This window comes from Pleurodeles waltl, chromosome 4_1 (genome assembly GCF_031143425.1).
Source record: "Pleurodeles waltl isolate 20211129_DDA chromosome 4_1, aPleWal1.hap1.20221129, whole genome shotgun sequence".
NCBI lineage: Eukaryota > Metazoa > Chordata > Amphibia > Caudata > Salamandridae > Pleurodeles > Pleurodeles waltl.
In genome coordinates this window covers 993,024,220-993,042,388 of record NC_090442.1, presented here as the reverse complement: position 1 = coordinate 993,042,388, position 18,169 = coordinate 993,024,220, and the positions used below count along the sequence as shown (strand labels likewise).

At 46.4% G+C, this 18,169-nt stretch overlaps 1 protein-coding gene across 2 annotated transcripts in view; it reads right to left on the bottom strand.

Annotated features, from left to right (window-relative positions):
* LAMB1 (laminin subunit beta 1) overlaps nucleotides 1–18,169 on the bottom strand; it is a 728,031-nt gene that overhangs the window by 245,256 nt on the left and 464,606 nt on the right. For both annotated transcript variants that reach the window (XM_069229822.1, XM_069229821.1), the window contains one exon: nucleotides 16,910–17,124. In XM_069229822.1, the coding sequence (XP_069085923.1) occupies nucleotides 16,910–17,124 (215 nt within the window). The remainder of the gene's footprint in view (nucleotides 1–16,909; nucleotides 17,125–18,169) is intronic.

Sequence of the window (18,169 nt, the reverse complement as noted above, 5' to 3'; positions counted from 1 at the left end):
GGAGGACAGGGACCAATAGAGTTAGGTTTGTGCCCCATCCCCAAAGGGAGTGGACATATGAAGGGTGTAGCCACCCTCAGGGACAGTAGCCATTGACTACTGCCCTCTGACTCCTGAAACACCCCTAAATCCAGGATTTTAGGGCCTCCCTGAACCCAGCTCACCAGATTCCTGACAAGAAAGAAGACCGCTAAGCTGAACCTCCAGCAGAGAAGAATGAAGACGCAAACCGACTCTGCCCCAACCCTACCGGCCTGTCTCCTGCTTCAAAGAACCTGCAACAAGAAAGTGACCCTTCCAGCAGGACCAGCGACCTCTGCCAAGCTCCAGAGGACTGCCCTGCATCCCAAAGGACAAAGAACCCCAGAGGACAGCGGCCCTGTCCATAGGGAAACTACACCAAGGGACTCCAGAGCCTCCCCTGATCCTCGAGTCCTGACCACTCTACACCAGATGCCTGTGGCCGGTGACCAGGTGGCTCAACCAGCTAGAGAGAGAGTCCCCAGGCAACAGTGAGCTAGTGCCCACTCTGCTTTGACCTCTCCACACCTCCATGACACCTGACGAGGGAATCACGAGGACCCCGCTGACCGCAAAAGCTCCGGACGAAGATATCTGACGCCTAAAAGACCACTGTACCCGCAGCCCCAGGCCTTGGAGAACCTGACCTCCAGTGCAGCTAAGTTCAGCAGGTGGCCATCCTCCCTGTCCAGCCTGCGGTTTGTCCAAGTCGACCCCCTATACCTTGCCTGCAGCATATGAGTGACCCCCAGGGTCCCCTCATAGAAAATCATTGGAAACCTGACGCCCTGTTTGTATCCTGCACCTGGCCGCCCCAGTGCCCCTGAAAGTGTTTGTTCTGTGCCTACGTGTGGCCCCCACAGTGCTCCTCTAAATCCATTAGGTCTGCCCTCCGAAGTTGCGGGTACTTACCTGCAGCCAGGCCTGATTCCGAGTGCCCCCAGTCTCCATGGGAGCCCATTTTAAATTTGCCTCAATTTTGACCTCTGCACCCGGCCGGCCGCGTGTTGTTGGATGTTTAGGGTTAGCTTGAACCCCAACCTGTGGACTTCCTAAACCCCTGCCCTGGAAGTGTAAGTCAAGTACTTACCTGTATATCGTACTAACATTTCTTTCCCCAGAACTGTTTCTGAAAATTGCACTGTCAACTTTTAAAACAGATAATTGCCAATACTTCAAAAACTGTATAACTTATCAATTTCAAAAAAGTACTATTGATATATGTGTGAAATACGAATCTATTGAAGTACTTACCTGCGACTTGAATCTTGTGGCTCTAGAAATAACGTTAAGAAAATATATTTTTGCTATATAAAAACCATTGGTCTGGAGCTAAGTCATGGAGTGTGTGCTTCTTCTATTGACTGTGTGTGTACAACAAATGCTTTGCACTACCCTCTGATACGCCTAACTGTTAGACCACACTACCACAAAAGAGAGCATTAATATTATCTACTTTAGCCTCTGTTAAGCCCCTGGGGAACCCCTGGACTCTGTATATACTATATCAAAATGAGATATAGTATGCAGAGACAGCTTCCTACACCAGGGACTCTCTGGAGGAGCTCTAGGTACCACCCCCGGGGTGGTGATGGACAGGGGAGTGGTCACTCCCCTTTCCATAGTCCAGTTTCATGCCAGAGCAGGGACTGGGGGTCCCAGAACTAGTGTGGACTGGTTTATGCATGGAGGGCACCAAATGTGCCCTTCAAAGCACACCAGTGGCTTGGGGAGGCTACCACTCCAAAGCCAGTCACACCTATTTCCAAAGGGAGAGGGTGTTACCTCTCTCTCCCAAAGGACATCCTTGGTTATGCCTTCCTGAGCTTGATCAGATCAAGAGCAGGAAGGAAGAAACCCAGTAGGGGTGGAAGCACATTGGGCTGCCTGGAAAAACCTAGAAGGCTGGTGGTAACAATGCTGGGGATCCTCTAAGGAGCTGCCAGAGTTCATGGGATCATACTTACAATGCTTGCCACAGTATTGGGGTATGATTCCGACATGTTGATGCCAAACATGCCTAGGTTAGGAGTTACCATAATGAAGCTGGACATAGGTAGCTGTAGTGAATCCTAGTTTGTTTTAATGGGATAACCGGAGTTAGCTTAGCCTTTGGCTTGCAGACTCGTGCCCCCGTCACCTAGTGACTTTTTACCTACTTAGCTTGCTCTGTCTTAGCCCATTTAATTATTTAATTCATATAAGATGGCTGCCTTGTTTATACAGGGAGTGCAGAATTATTAGGCAAATGAGTATTTTGACCACATCATCCTCTTTATGCATGTTGTCTTACTCCAAGCTGTATAGGCTCGAAAGCCTACTACCAATTAAGCATATTAGGTGATGTGCATCTCTGTAATGAGAAGGGGTGTGGTCTAATGACATCAACACCCTATATCAGGTGTGCATAATTATTAGGCAAATTCCTTTCCTTTGGCAAAATGGGTCAAAAGAAGGACTTGACAGGCTCAGAAAAGTCAAAAATAGTGAGATATCTTGCAGAGGGATGCAGCACTCTTAAAATTGCAAAGCTTCTGAAGCGTGATCATCGAACAATCAAGCGTTTCATTCAAAATAGTCAACAGGGTCGCAAGAAGCGTGTGGAAAAACCAAGGCACAAAATAACTGCCCATGAACTGAGAAAAGTCAAGCGTGCAGCTGCCACGATGCCAATTGCCACCAGTTTGGCCATATTTCAGAGCTGCAACATCACTGGAGTGCCCAAAAGCACAAGGTGTGCAATACTCAGAGACATGGCCAAGGTAAGAAAGGCTGAAAGACGACCACCACTGAACAAGACACACAAGCTGAAACGTCAAGACTGGGCCAAGAAATATCTCAAGACTGATTTTTCTAAGGTTTTATGGACTGATGAAATGAGAGTGAGTCTTGATGGGCCAGATGGATGGGCCCGTGGCTGGATTGGTAAAGGGCAGAGAGCTCCAGTCCGACTCAGACGCCAGCAAGGTGGAGGTGGAGTACTGGTTTGGGCTGGTATCATCAAAGATGAGCTTGTGGGGCCTTTTCGGGTTGAGGATGGAGTCAAGCTCAACTCCCAGTCCTACTGCCAGTTCCTGGAAGACACCTTCTTCAAGCAGTGGTACAGGAAGAAGTCTGCATCCTTCAAGAAAAACATGATTTTCATGCAGGACAATGCTCCATCACACGCGTCCAAGTACTCCACAGCGTGGCTGGCAAGAAAGGGTATAAAAGAAGGAAATCTAATGACATGGCCTCCTTGTTCACCTGATCTGAACCCCATTGAGAACCTGTGGTCCATCATCAAATGTGAGATTTACAAGGAGGGAAAACAGTACACCTCTCTGAACAGTGTCTGGGAGGCTGTGGTTGCTGCTGCACGCAATGTTGATGGTGAACAGATCAAAACACTGACAGAATCCATGGATGGCAGGCTTTTGAGTGTCCTTGCAAAGAAAGGTGGCTATATTGGTCACTGATTTGTTTTTGTTTTGTTTTTGAATGTCAGAAATGTATATTTGTGAATGTTGAGATGTTATATTGGTTTCACTGGTAATAATAAATAATTGAAATGGGTATATATTTTTTTTTGTTAAGTTGCCTAATAATTATGCACAGTAATAGTCACCTGCACACACAGATATCCCCCTAACATAGCTAAAACTAAAAACAAACTAAAAACTACTTCCAAAAATATTCAGCTTTGATATTAATGAGTTTTTTGGGTTCATTGAGAACATGGTTGTTGTTCAATAATAAAATCAATCCTCAAAAATACAACTTGCCTAATAATTCTGCACTCCCTGTAGTTAGGCCACTTGTTATGCTTTGCATTATCAGTGCCACCGCGCTAAGGCGTCAAGATCAAGTGACAAAGACAACAAACAGTAGGTGTTCACACTTAGGGACTTTCCCTCTCTATACTTTCGGGGGATTTGTTTATAATAATTGCCGCCCCAAGCATGTCTGTTATCTACTGTTTGGGAACACACCTACGTCAGGGGTCCTGGTAGATCTGTATAAATACATCACACTTTAGACAGATAATCAGAGGGATTCCAACCAGAGGGCATCACCACCATCGCTGATATCGATGCTGCATGTCGTCTTGACGCTGACCCAGTCTTCGTGTCCCAGCGGAGTCTGAGATAGAGACCTCATTCCAAGGTAACGAGGGTTGGGGGCTCCTCTCAAGGACATGGCATTGGCAGATTAGGTTTAACAAACCCAGCTCTCCTTTAAGTAGGAGGTTAGGCCTATCATGTTAGGGTATTAGGGCATATTACACCTCTTATGTCTATTACATGCTATTGCAAGAGGGTGGGGGTCTTTGTAATAATGACTCTCTTCTTCACAATTCTGTTTCTTGCACTGTTCATTATCCTAATCATCGCAGCCCCTGCAAAATATCGTAAATTGCAGTTGTGTTTAATAAAAACTATTTAAACTTTACTGCATCTTCGTTATTGCCTGTGTTTGGTTGAGACATAATGTATCTGTGAGAAAGGGGTAATCTCTGTTTAACCACAACACTCCCTGAGATGTCTTGTTCTTGAGTCCATGCATAAAGGCTGCCACAAATCACCTTTTACTATTGGGATTGTTTTTGGTGAGGTGCTGCTAGTGAGCCGGAAGGATTGGGACGACAGTTGCGACTTGTTGTAGGATAGGCATAGTCACCTAACAAACTTAAGTACTGTCATCCTTAAATCAGCAGTCTTGCCCAGAGAAAGAGTCCAAACTACGACATAGTGACCCATGTCCAGTACACACAAAATTGGGTCCCCAACCTCATGAAGTCTAGGAAAATGGAACTGGAGTTCGTGGGGGACCTCTGCGAGTGCAGGAGTGCCCTCACACACAGGTACATGCACCCTGCCCTCTGGGCTAGAAGGGACTGCCATAGGGGCGACTTGCAGTGACCTATACTGATAAGGGTGCATGCATTATTTCATGCATACTGAAATGGCAGTCCTGCAGAACATTTTGCATGGGCTCCCCATGGGTGGAATAATGCATGCTGCAGCCCATTCCCTGGTACCTCAATACCCTGGGTACCATACACTAGGGACTTAAATGCGGGGACCGATATGCCAAATGTGGGGAGAAAAAGGTACAGTTAACAAGTTTTAAGGGAGAGAACATAACCACTGGGGTCCTGGTTAGTAGGATCCCAGTGGACACAGTCAAACACACTGACAAAAGGCAGAAAATGGGGGTAACCATGCTAAGAAATAGGGTACTTTCCTATAGAGATGAATCTCTGTTAAGTGTATTTTCATCTGTTGTGCCCACTTCCAGATTTCCTGTGCTTGCTTTGATAGAACAAATTATTGTTTTCCTCCCGGTTTGTTGATATAAAACACTGTTGTGGTATTGTCTGTTTGGGTCAGAACACTGTTTTTGGCTTCAAACATTGATATGATGTATTGCTTCTTGATCCTTCCAAACACCCCTGCCTTTGAGAGAGCCTATATGTGCTCCCCAAAGCATATGTGAGGCATCTGTAGTAATGGTCACTGTTGGAGTTGGTTATGTAAAAGGTCTTCCCACTGTTAAATGCACTCAGTCCCACCGCGTTATCTCTTCCTGTATTTTTTGTCTGAGAACCACTAGATCTATGAAACTCCTTGTGGCTTGTGACCATTGTGCTTGTAGGCATTCCTGGATTGGTCTCATGTGTGGTGGGAGGTATTCAAGATGCCGTTTTTCCCATCGTCTTCCTCACAGTCTTGAGTGTCAGACTGTCACGGTATCTGTGAGCTTCTTGTGGTATAGATTTGATTGAAGGGATAAGCCTTCACTTTTATAGTGTGAGTCTTGCTCCTGGAAAGATCTTTTCCTGTTCTGGCTTTATTGAAGATTTTTCTGTATTTATTGAAAATCTTAGCTTGAATAGTGTAGATATATCAACTTCTGTATATCTGTTTTGCATTTACTTGAAGAGTTTGCTCTTATTAGCCAGTTGTCTAGGTATGGATATATATGTATTTCTTGCCTTTTCAGATATGCGACTACTGCAGCCAGGCATTTTGTGAAAATTCTTGGTGCCAATTTTGAAAGCCAGTACTTGGTAATGTGTGTTGTTCACTACAAAAGACACATTTATTTGTGTTTGTGATTTATTGGGATGTACAACTATGCATCCTTTAGTTCTCTTGTTGCCAGGTAGTCTCCCACTTGCATCTGCAGAATGACCTCTTCTAGAGTTGTCATTTTGAATTTTTGTGTCTGTGTAAATTTGTTTATGAACCTTAGGTGTAGAATTGCCCATAGGTTTCCATCTTGTTTTGGAATTAAGAAATATGGTTGATCTTTTTCTTGGACACGCTTTCTATTGCTTTTTTCCACCAATAATTCCTCTACTTCTTTGATTAGGTGAGATGTTTCTACCATTGAGTGTGCCTTGGTCTCCTTACATGTGGAGTCTTTACCTATTCTATGAAATATCCAAATTTGGATCCCATGTGGCCCCAGTTAGTTGAAACAACTAATAAGTTAATAAGCTGTTTCAACTAACCAGGGCCACACTTGAGATATACGTCCTGATGAAATCCGAGGACCTTAATGGCCTTCGCAATGGCTGAAACATATTGACATATTAACCCTTTTTGTGTTGTGTTTTTAAATCATACCTATTGTCACTCTAAATAAAGGGTAATCTTTACGAACAATAAGGAATTTTTATCTTTATAACTCTGGGAAGGACCTTCATAAGAGCTCCCGCTCAAGTTGGTAGAGCCCACCCCTGCTTTTAAGAGCTCGGCTAGGCCCAATGGTAAAGCATGCCACTACTAGAGTGGTTGAGGGTCACTTAAAAAAGAAAATAAATCTTTTCTGGATAGGGACGACACCAGACGAGCTGGTGATACCAATGGTATCATCGTTTATTGTAGGGCTTAGGGATACTCTATTTTGATACTAAGTTGAGAAAGGGAGTGTGTATCCCCGATTCACCCTTTCGGGGACATTCTTCTCCCTTATTTCCCCCCTCCCATAAAAAATTTTCCAGACCCTCTGGAGTGAATGGTCCGATCCCTTTCGGCCACACTGGTATTCATTTGTTGATTGAAAGTTAAGACTGTACCTTTGAAGGCATATTCCCTTTGTTCCTTCTATGAACCTTTTAATCAACTGTGTGGTAAAATGATTTCCCTCAGGCCCCCCCGGAAGAATGAAACTATGGCTGACAAGTGTAATTAAATCGGAGTCATATACTTTGGAGGCTAGTAGTTCCATAAAACTAATTAATGGTTGTTCGATCCTTTCTGTTGTAGTCTGTTCCTTCAAGTCCAGAACAATTATGTAGTCTACTGCTACTGCTTCTTCTGAGGTCTATTGTCCTCTGATCCTGAGGTCCCCATGTGTGCTCTTTACCCTATGTATGTCATGGTCACTCTGGTGATTGTCTGAAGACAATGCCTATTGTTATGTTTTCTATTGTCCAGCATTGCAAACTCTTTGTGCAACATGTTTTTAACAACCAGTAAATAATCTAATCATTTGTCACCTATGACCAGTGGTTCATGAAACACTCCTGTATGGGCCTCATACGTAATATGGCAAATGGTACTAATGGAATGCATGACTCAATGTGCGCTTCCCAGCCTTGTGGGATGTGTCTGTTGCTATGACCACCCTGTGAGATGGAAATCTGAAGTATCTCCCGATCCCCATTCTCACTGGGTTCCACCATTCTCTCTCCTTCTGAGCCATTGCAGTGACAACTACTAGATCCTCCCAGGTCCCTGTGGCTTGTGACCATTTGTTGCAGAGTAATTCCCGTATGGGTTGCATATGCAGTCTTTCTTGCGGTACGAGGGCATTGGAGAATTCCATCATCCCTTTTAATTTCATGGCAGTCCTTACTGTCCGAGACTGACCCTGCCAGGAGAGCTTCCTCAGTTATTGCTTTCATCCTTTTAGGAGCTCGGCATGTGTGTGCCGCCCTCAAGTCCAGTGTGGCTCCCAGGAAAACGTCACCTGTTCTGGGTGAGATGATTTTTCATGTTTTAGTTGAAGCCAAGCTGTTGTAGTGTGGTGATGACAATTTGTATGTCTTGATGGCACTTTTGGAGCTTTCCTTTACCAGCCAGTCATCCAGGTATGGGTAGATGTGTATACTATATCTTTCCAGGTGTGCAGATACTGCTGCTAAGCATTTTGTGAACACTCTATGCCGATTTAATGCTGAAAGGTAGCACTCTGATTTGGTAGTATATCTTTACTAAGATGAACCTGTGGCACCACTTGTGTCTTTGGTTCAGTGGCATGTGGAGGTAGGCATCCTTTAGGTCTATGGTGGCCATGTATTCTCCCTTCCTTAGGAGTAAGATCACTTCTTGTAGACTAGTAATCTTGAAATGTTGTGTTTATATTATATCATATGGCTCTTCAGTCAAGAAAGTTGTTTATTCAGGCTCTCATGGTTGGTCGCCTGGACTACGGTAATGTATTAATGAAGGCCTGTCTTCTAACTTCAGGTGGTCCAAAATACTGTGGAACATCTAATATGTAACCTTTCGTCTCGATCACCTTCTGAACCCATTCTTAGTACTCTTCATTGGCGGCCTATAAAAAAGTGCTCTCTGCTTAAACTCCTTTGCCTTGCACATAAATCTTTGCATGGAAGTGGGCCTCTTTATCTGCAGAGCAAATTGCAGCTGTATGCTCCCACTCAGAGTCTCAGATCCAGTGGTAAACTGCTGCTGCAGCCACAACGCATCCATAGCACCAGACATGGGGGTCGTTCATTTTTATTTCTGGCCCCTCCGCATTGGAATAAGCTTCTGTTACATTTTGTGCATGTACTTACTTCAAATGGTTTAAAACATAGCTCAAAACATTGCTTTTTAACCTCAACTAAATTTATTTACCTAGTGTAATACTCCTGCATCGAAACCTGTAGAAATGTAACAGCGCTGAGAGACCCTATTTTGGGTGATTTGTTTGCGCTTGATAAGCAACCTTAACATAACATAACCTAACCTGCTTATGTATCTAAGGTCTAGGATTGGTCTCAGTTTTAAGTCTTGTTGTGGTGCTAGGAAGGACGCCGAGTAGATAACTCTTCCTGTCGTCCTTGGGAAGTAGGGGGGGGACTCTTTCTGTGGCTTGCTTTGACCTCCTGCTGCAATTGTATGAGTTCTTGTTCCCTTAGTGAAATTTGCTATTGGGGGGGGGGGGTTCGGGTCGGGGAACAGGAGGCAATGTCTTGGAAGCTCTATGCAGTAACTGTAAGGAAATGCATCCTTGGCATGGTTACCCCCTGACTTTTTGCCTTTGCTGATGCTATGTTTTCATTTGAAAGTGTGCTGAGGCCTGCTAACCAGGCCCCAGCACCAGTGTTCTTTCCCTAACCTGTACTTTTGTTTTCACAATTGGCACACCCTGGCATCCAGGTAAGTCCCTTGTAACTGGTACCCCTGGTACCAAGGGCCCTGATGCCAGGGAAGGTCTCTAAGGACTGCAGCATATCTTATGCCACCCTGGGGACCCCTCACTCAGCACAGACACACTGCTTGCCAGCTTGTGTGTGCTGGTGAGGACAAAACGAGTAAGTCGACATGGCACTCCCCTCAGGGTGCCATGCCAACCTCACACTGCCTATGCAGTATAGATAAGTCACCCCTCTAGCAGGCCTTACAGCCCTAAGGCAGGGTGCACTATACCATAGGTGAGGGTACCAGTGCATGAGCACTGTGCCCCTACAGTGTCTAAGCAAAACCTTAGACATTGTAAGTGCAGGGTAGCCATAAGAGTATATGGTCTGGGAGTCTGTCAACCACGGACTCCACAGCTCCATAATGGCTACACTGAAAACTGGGAAGTTTGGTATCAAACTTCTCAGCACAATAAAAGCACACTGATGCCAGTGTACATTTTATTGTAAAATACACCCCAGAGGGCACCTTAGAGGTGCCCCCTGAAACCTTAACCAACTACCCGTGTAGGCTGACTGGTTTTAGCAGCCTGCCACACTCGAGACATGTTGCTGGCCACATGGGGAGAGTGCCTTTGTCACTCTGTGGCTAGTAACAAAGCCTGCACTGGGTGGAGATGCTATCACGTCCCCCAGGCAGGAGCTGTAACACCTGGCGGTGCGCCTCAAAGGCTCACCCCCTTTGTTCCAGCACCACTGGGCATTCCAGCTAGTGGAGTTGCCCGCCCCCTCCGGCCACGGCCCCACTTTTGGCGGCAAGGCCGGAGGAAATAATGAGAATAACAAGGAGTCACTGGCCAGTCAGGACAGCCCCTAAGGTGGCCTGAGCTGAGGTGACTAACTTTTAGAAATCCTCCATCTTGCAGATGGAGGATTCCCCCAATAGGGATAGGAATGTGACCCCCTCCCATTGGGAGGAGGCACAAAGAGGATGTACCCACCCTCAGGGCTAGTAGCCATTGGCTACTAACCCCCCAGACCTAAACACGCCCTTAAATTTAGTATTTAAGGGCTCCCCTGAACCTAGGAACTCAGATTCCTGCAACCTAAGAAGAAGAGGACTGCTGAGCTGAAAAACCCTGCAGAGAAGACGGAGACACCAACTGCTTTGGCCCCAGCTCTACCGGCCTGTCTCCGCCCTTCGGAAGAAAACTGCTCCAGCGATGCTTTCCCCAGGACCAGAGACCTCTGAATCCTCAGAGGACTGCCCTGCTCTAAAAGGACCAAGAAACTCCCGAGAACAGCGACCCTGTTCACCCAAGACTGCAACTTTGTTTCCAAAGGAGCAACTTTAAAAAGACTGCGTTTCCCGCCAGAAGAGTGAGACTTGCAACTCAGCACCCAACGCCCCCGGCTCGACTTGTGGATAAAACACTTCAGGGAGGACTCCCCGACGACTCCGAGACTGTGAGTAACCAAAGTTGTCCCCCCTGAGCCCCCACAGCGACGCCTGCAGAGGGAATCCCGAGGCTCCCCCTGACCACGACTGGCTGACTCTCAGATCCCGACGCCTGGAAAAGACCCTGCACCCGCAGCCCCCAGGACCTGAAGGATCGGAACTCCAGTGCAGGAGTGACCCCCAGGAGGCCCTCTCCCTTGCCCAGGTGGTGGCTACCCCGAGGAGCCCCACCCTTGCCTGCATCGCTGAAGAGACCCCTTGGTCTCCCATTGATTCCAATTGAAAACCCTACGTGTGTTTGCACACTGCACCCGGCCGCCCACGTGCTGCTGAGGTTGTACTTCCTGTGCTAACTTGTGTCCCCCCCGGTGCCCTACAAAACCCCCCTGGTCTGCCCTCCGAAGACGCGGGTACTTACCTGCTGGCAGACTGGAACCGGGGCACCCCCTTCTCCATTGAAGCCTATGCGTTTTGGGCACCACTTTGAACTCTGCACCTGACCGGCCCTGAGCTGCTGGTGTGGTAACTGTAGGAAGTTGGCTCTGTATGTGCTATTTCAAAGTAAGGAATAGCATGCACAGAGTCCAAGGGTTCCCCTCAGAGGTAAGATAGTGGCAAAAAGAGATAATACTAATGCTCTATTTTGTGGTAGTGTGGTCGAGCAGTAGGCTTATCAAAGGAGTAGTGTTAAGCATTTGTTGTACATACACACAGGCAATAAATGAGGAACACACACTCAGAGACAAATCCAGCCAATAGGTTTTTGTTATAGAAAAATATATTTTCTTAGTTGATTTTAAGAACCACAGGTTCAAATTCTACAAGTAATATCTCATTTGAAAGGTATTGCAGGTAAGTACTTTAGGAACTTTGAATAATTACAGTAGCATATATACTTTTCACATAAAACACAAATAGCTGTTTTAAAAGTGGACACATTGCAATTTTCACAGTTCCTGGGGAGGTAAAGTATTGTTAGGTTTTGCAGGTAAGTAACCCACCTACAGGGTTCAGTTTTGGGTCCAAGGTAGCCCACCGTTGGGGGTTCAGAGCAACCCCAAAGTTACCACACCAGCAGCTCAGGGCCGGTCAGGTGCAGAGGTCAAAGAGGTGCCCAAAACACATAGGCTTCAATGGAGAAAAGGGGGTGCCCCGGTTCCAGTCTGCCAGCAGGTAAGTACCTGCGTCTTCGGAGGGCAGACCAGGGGGGTTTTGTAGGGCACCAGGGGACACACAAGTCCACACAAAAAGTACACCCTCAGCAGCGCGGGGGCAGCCGGGTGCAGTGTGTAAACTGGCGTCGGGTTTCCAAAGGGAGTCAATGGGAGACCAAGGGGTCTCTTCAGTGGTGCAGGCAGGCAAGGGGGGGGCTCCTCGGGGTAGCCACCACCTAGGCAAGGGAGAGGGCCTCCTGGGGGTCACTCCTGCACTGAAGTTCCGTTCCTTCAGGTGCTGGGGGCTGCGGTGCAGGGTCTTTTCCAGCCGTCGGGACTTTAGAGTCAGGCAGTCGCGGTCAGGGGGAGCCTCGGGGTTCCCTCTGCAGGCGTCGCTGTGGGGGCTCAGGGGGGACAACTTTGGTTACTCACGTCTCGGAGTCGCCGGAGGGTCCTCCCTGAGGTGTTGGTTCTCCACCAGTCGAGTCGGGGTCGCCGGGTGCAGTGTTGCAAGTCTCACGCTTCTTGCGGGGATTTGCAGGGGTCTTTAAATCTGCTCCTCTGTAAAAAAGTTGCAGTCTTTTTGGAGCAGTGCCGCTGTCCTCGGGAGTTTCTTGTCTTTCTTGAAGCAGGGCAGTCCTCTGAGGATTCAGAGGTCGCTGGTCCTGGGGAAAGCGTCGCTGGAGCAGGTTTCTTTAGAAGGCAGGAGACAGGCCGGTAGGTCTGGGGCCAAAGCAGTTGGTGTCTTCTGTTCTTCTTCTGCAGGGGTCTTTCAGCTCAGCAGTCCTCTTCTTCTTGTAGTTGCAGGAATCTAAATTCTTAGGTTCAGGGGAGCCCTTAAATACTAAATTTAAGGGCGTGTTTAGGTCTGGGGGGTTAGTAGCCAATGGCTACTAGCCCTGAGGGTGGGTACACCCTCTTTGTGCCTCCTCCCAAGGGGAGGGGGTCACATACCTATCCCTATTGGGGGAATCCTCCATCTGCAAGATGGAGGATTTCTAAAAGTTAGAGTCACTTCAGCTCAGGACACCTTAGGGGCTGTCCTGACTGGTCAGTGACTCCTCCTTGTTATTCTCATTATTTTCTCCGACCTTGCCGCCAAAAGTGGGGGCCGTGGCCGGAGGGGGCGGGCAACTCCACTAGCTGGAGTGTCCTGCGGTGCTGGAACAAAGGGGTGAGCCTTTGAGGCTCACCGCACAGCTCCTGCCTGGGGGAGGTGTTAGCATCTCCACCCAGTGCAGGCTTTGTTACTGGCCTTAGAGTGACAAAGGCACTCTCCCCATGGGGCCAGCAACATGTCTCTAGTGTGGCAGGCTGCTGGAACCAGTCAGCCTACACAGATAGTTGGATACAGTTTCAGGGGGCACCTCTAAGGTGCCCTCTGGGGTGTGTTTCACAATAAAATGTACACTGGCATCAGTGTGCATTTATTGTGCTGAGAAGTTTGATACCAAACTTCCCAGTTTTCAGTGTAGCCATTATGGTGCTGTGGAGTTCGTGTTTGACAGACTCCCAGACCATATACTCTTATGGCTACCCTGCACTTACAATGTCTAAGGTTTGGCTTAGACACTGTAGGGGCACAGTGCTCATGCACTGGTGCCCTCACCTATGGTATAGTGCACCCTGCCTTAGGGCTGCAAGGCCTGCTAGAGGGGTGACTTATCTATACTTGCATAGGCAGTGAGAGGCTGGCATGGCACCCTGAGGGGAGTGCCATGTCGACTTACTCGTTTTGTTCTCACCAGCACACACAAGCTGGCAAGCAGTGTGTCTGTGCTGAGTGAGGGGTCTCCAGGGTGGCATAAGACATGCTGCAGCCCTTAGAGACCTTCCCTGGCATCAGGGCCCTTGGTACCAGAGTTACCAGTTACAAGGGACTTACCTGGATGCCAGGGTGTGCCAACTGTGGATACAAAAGTACAGGTTAGGGAAAGAACACTGGTGATGGGGCCTGGTTAGCAGGCCTCAGCACACTTTCAATTCAAAACATAGCATCAGCAAAGACAAAACGTCAGGGGGTAACCATGCCAAGGAGGCATTTCCTTACAGTAACTTTGGGGTTGCTCTGAACCCCCAACGGTGGGCTACCTTGGACCCAAACTTGAACCCCGTAGGTGGTTTACTTACCTACAAAAACTAACAAATACTTACCTCCCCCAGGAACTGTTGAAAATTGCACTGTGTCTAGTTTTAAAATAGCTATATGTGTTTTATTTGAAAAGTATATATGCTATTGTGATTATTCAAAGTTCCTAAAGTACATACCTGCAATACCTTTCATGCAAAGTATTACATGTAGAATTTTAACCTGTGGTTCTTAAAATAAACTAAGAAAATATATTTTTCTATAACAAAACCTATTGGCTGGATTTGTCTCTGAGTGTGTGTTCCTCATTTATTGCCTGTGTGTATGTACAACAAATGCTTAACACTACTCCTTTGATAAGCCTACTGCTCGACCACACTACCACAAAATAGAGCATTAGTATTATCTCTTTTTGCCACTATCTTACCTCTAAGGGGAACCCTTGGACTCTGTGCATACTATTCCTTACTTTGAAATAGTGCATACAGAGCCAACTTCCTACAGTAACCATGTCATATTATGTTTAAAACCCAGTTGCCTGGGGTAATTGACCTTTAATCCGAGAGGAAACTTCCTATTCTTCCCCCACGGTGTTATGTGGTGGGGTTGCAGCCATAGCGATTCCCTTGATTGCCTGCCACCCCACTATTGTGGGCTGGCCTCCATCACTTGGTTTCCCCAAAAAGGCTGCTTCTCTTGGTGCTGCCACTGTTCTTGGCTGGGCTGGTGTGTGACTTGTCGGTTGAAGCCTTTTTGTTGCTCTTATAGGTCTGGTGATAATCCTCCTCTGCATACTGGCCTCCTTTTGGGCATCCCTACTCTCCTCCTGAAGAATCCCCTGAACTGCAAAGCCTGAGGATTGGCAATCTGGTTGTCCTCCTTTATCTGCTATAGTGCCTTGTCTGTGAAAGGCATGTTGATCAATGATGCCTGCACCTCTGCCTTGAATCTAGAGATGCTCAGCGATGACTGCCTCCTGATGGTGGTACCAGTGCACATCTGTCTGATTGCACTGTCTACTGCATCCAATGCCGACTTGCAGGAGTTGGCAATGTTCTCAACCTCCTGGAGTATTGCCTTGTCCCTGTCTTTAAAATCCTTTGTAAGGTGTTGCATGAGGCCTTCCATCTCCTCCCATGTTGGTGGCTGTGTGAGAAGTGCATTCAAATTTGCAATTCTCTACTGCATGTATGCTTCACTTTTCATCTTCTTTCCCACCAGATCCATTCTTTTGCCCTCTTTTTCAGGTGGTGACCAGTTTAATGTGGCACATTGTTTCTCTTTCTGGCGGGTGCCACTATGATGGAGTCTGATGGTACATTACCCCTAATGTACTGGGGGTCTTGTGTGAAGTGTTTGTTTTCCTACACTCAAAGAGTACCAGCCCTTGCCGTGACTGATTCCCTGAAATTATTTTTACTGTGGTGCAGGATGCTAGGAAGGATAGGCAGATAGAGGTTTGCTTTCTGGGATGGCATCAGTGTGTAGGGGAGGAAGCTCTTATTGCGTCCTCCATCCACTAAGCAGCAATAGCATGCTCTTTGATCTCAGACTTCTCCCTCTGACGGTTCCCCTCGTCCTCTTCACTGGAGAGGCCTAGGTCCTTGAGGGATTCCTGGTTTCTTTGGGCATTGGCCATGGCCTGGTGTGCCAGTTGTTTCAGTCATGCCTTCAAGGTATTCAGGACGAATTCTGTGGAGGCCTCTCAGTCCTTGACGCTTCGGTCTTTCATGACCCACAAATTGCACACCTCGTTGGGGTCGCTCTGTGCTAACATGTGATGGCAGTTGGGACAAAAGTTAAATGGGTGTTCTCCATGTCTCTGCAGTCTCTGCCCACATGTGTTAGCCGGTGGGGTACCTGTTGGGGTTAGGAAGGTTCCCTGTTTCTAGCCTTTGAGTGTTGTTCTTCCTGGCGATCTTCTGTGTTTCTTGGTGGAAAAAAACTGAAAAAACCTTGGTGCTTTTCAATGACTGAAGAAAAACTTCAGAGCTCATCTGCAGTACTTCAAGACTCAATGGCAGAAAAAAAGAATCTAAAGGAACTTCCAGGGTGCACATCCGACGTTACACAGGATATCGACTTACCACCAATTGGTGGTCAATGACACCCACAACAACAACAAAAAATACAGAGAAAGGAGAAGTAAGACAAGACGGGAATCTGGCTAGTAAGTAGATGCGATGCACAGCATGTGAATCCAGAAAAGGATTTAAGTTGCACAATTACCAGTGCTTAGCAACTGGCAATCTCATGATTTACCGGCTATTATGTTAACATACAAGTTATAATCTAAATATGCAAAAAGATTTCAACTTTGTATTTTAAAGAAGAGGTTTTAGCTATTTCAAACGATTAGAGACCCACCTATCCATTCTGTGCATGTATGTTTGGCATCTCTCTTTTGAAGGGCTGCTCCACTCAGATTCGTAGGTGCCGAGTGCAGCTCATCCTCAATCATTAAACAGATTCAGCAAGAGATGCATCCCAGGCAGGACTCACAACATAATACATACATACATATGACGATGAAACCCACTGTAGGTGAGAGTGATGCTAGTTGGCTGTCAACATGTGCTTAAATAAATCTTAAAGAACTAAACTCCTAAAGCTACTTTAATAAAAACGTGCAATAATTTATAGTGTGTTGACATCTAATTTTCTACATTGGTGCTCGTTTTGTGGTGTCTCAGCACCCATGGTCCTCAGGAAAGGGCCTGCGACAGCCAGCAGTCCTGTGCATGAAACATACCTAACATATGCAATGACTTTAGGCTTTCCAGTGACACTTTCGAAACACTTTGACATTGTGTATATTCATTTACCTCATTGCAGGATGGGCCCAATGAATGAGAAGCATCACAGGCGCATGTCTCACAACCAGTTCCACTAGCCAATTTCCAAGTGTTCGGTGCACAGCGATCACAGTTCAGGCCAATCACATTTGGAAGACACTGGCACTGACCAGTAGTTTGATTGCACTGACAACCGTCTCCACTGCAGTGTTCCTGCACAGTACCCAGGTAATTGCAAACACACTCTGGAAAGAAAAGATGCAAACAGGTAAACTAAGGAGAGCAATGATAAAAACAGGAATAGAAGCTAAAGGTTAGAGGTTCGTTCAGAGAAAAGAACAGTGAAAATATGTTTCTTTCTATTTCTGGAATGGCTAAAACCTATCGTAATTTACACCAACGATTTTACAGAAACCAATAATGCAAATGTAAATCCTGCCGCTTCAAAAATACTCATGTAAACAACTTAGATATACGTGCTTGAACCATGAGAGCATAGGTTCTGTGAGGCTCTTGCTAACATGTCTAGACAGGGGGTCCAAGGTAGTTCTAGGGAAGCTGGGTCTAAGATTTTCACGACTATCACATAGGACACTTTACAATGTATCGATCGGAATGTACCTAAATTACATGGTCAGCAGTTCTTCAGAAAATCTACTGGAATTCAGTCTTCATGGACAAAAGTTGGACAGCAGTTTTCTAGATTATGAACTTCAAACCAACTATCCCAATTATTACGTTCAGGAACCATTTTTACATCTGAAAAAAGATCTCTGGGGTCATGAAAACTAAAAACCATGCGTGGTGCTCCTTTCGTTGCACTAAAAATACTCGTAGCACAGGCTTTTTAGATAGCAAAGTAAAAATTGTGCAGAAAAAAGTAAAAAATATGTTACTACATGGACCAGTCAAAATACTGAAAGATGCGGAAGGGCTGACACAACAAACAGAAGCAAAAGGTGTTAGCGGCAATTTCCTGAAACAGCCATTCATATTAAGCTCCCTGGAATGTACCTCTGCTGTTCCTTCGCGGCAGGGGAATATTTGTCATGAAATGTGTAAAACAATTTTTTTTTAAATCGTAGGTGTAGGAAGTTGGCTCTGTATGTGCTATTTCAAAGTAAGGAATAGCATGCACAGAGTCCAAGGGTTCCCTTTAGAGGTAAGATAGTGGCAAAAAGAGATAATACTAATGCTCTATTTTGTGGTAGTGTGGTCGAGCAGTAGGCTTATCCAAGGAGTAGTGTTAAGCATTTGTTGTACATACACATAGACAATAAATGAGGTACA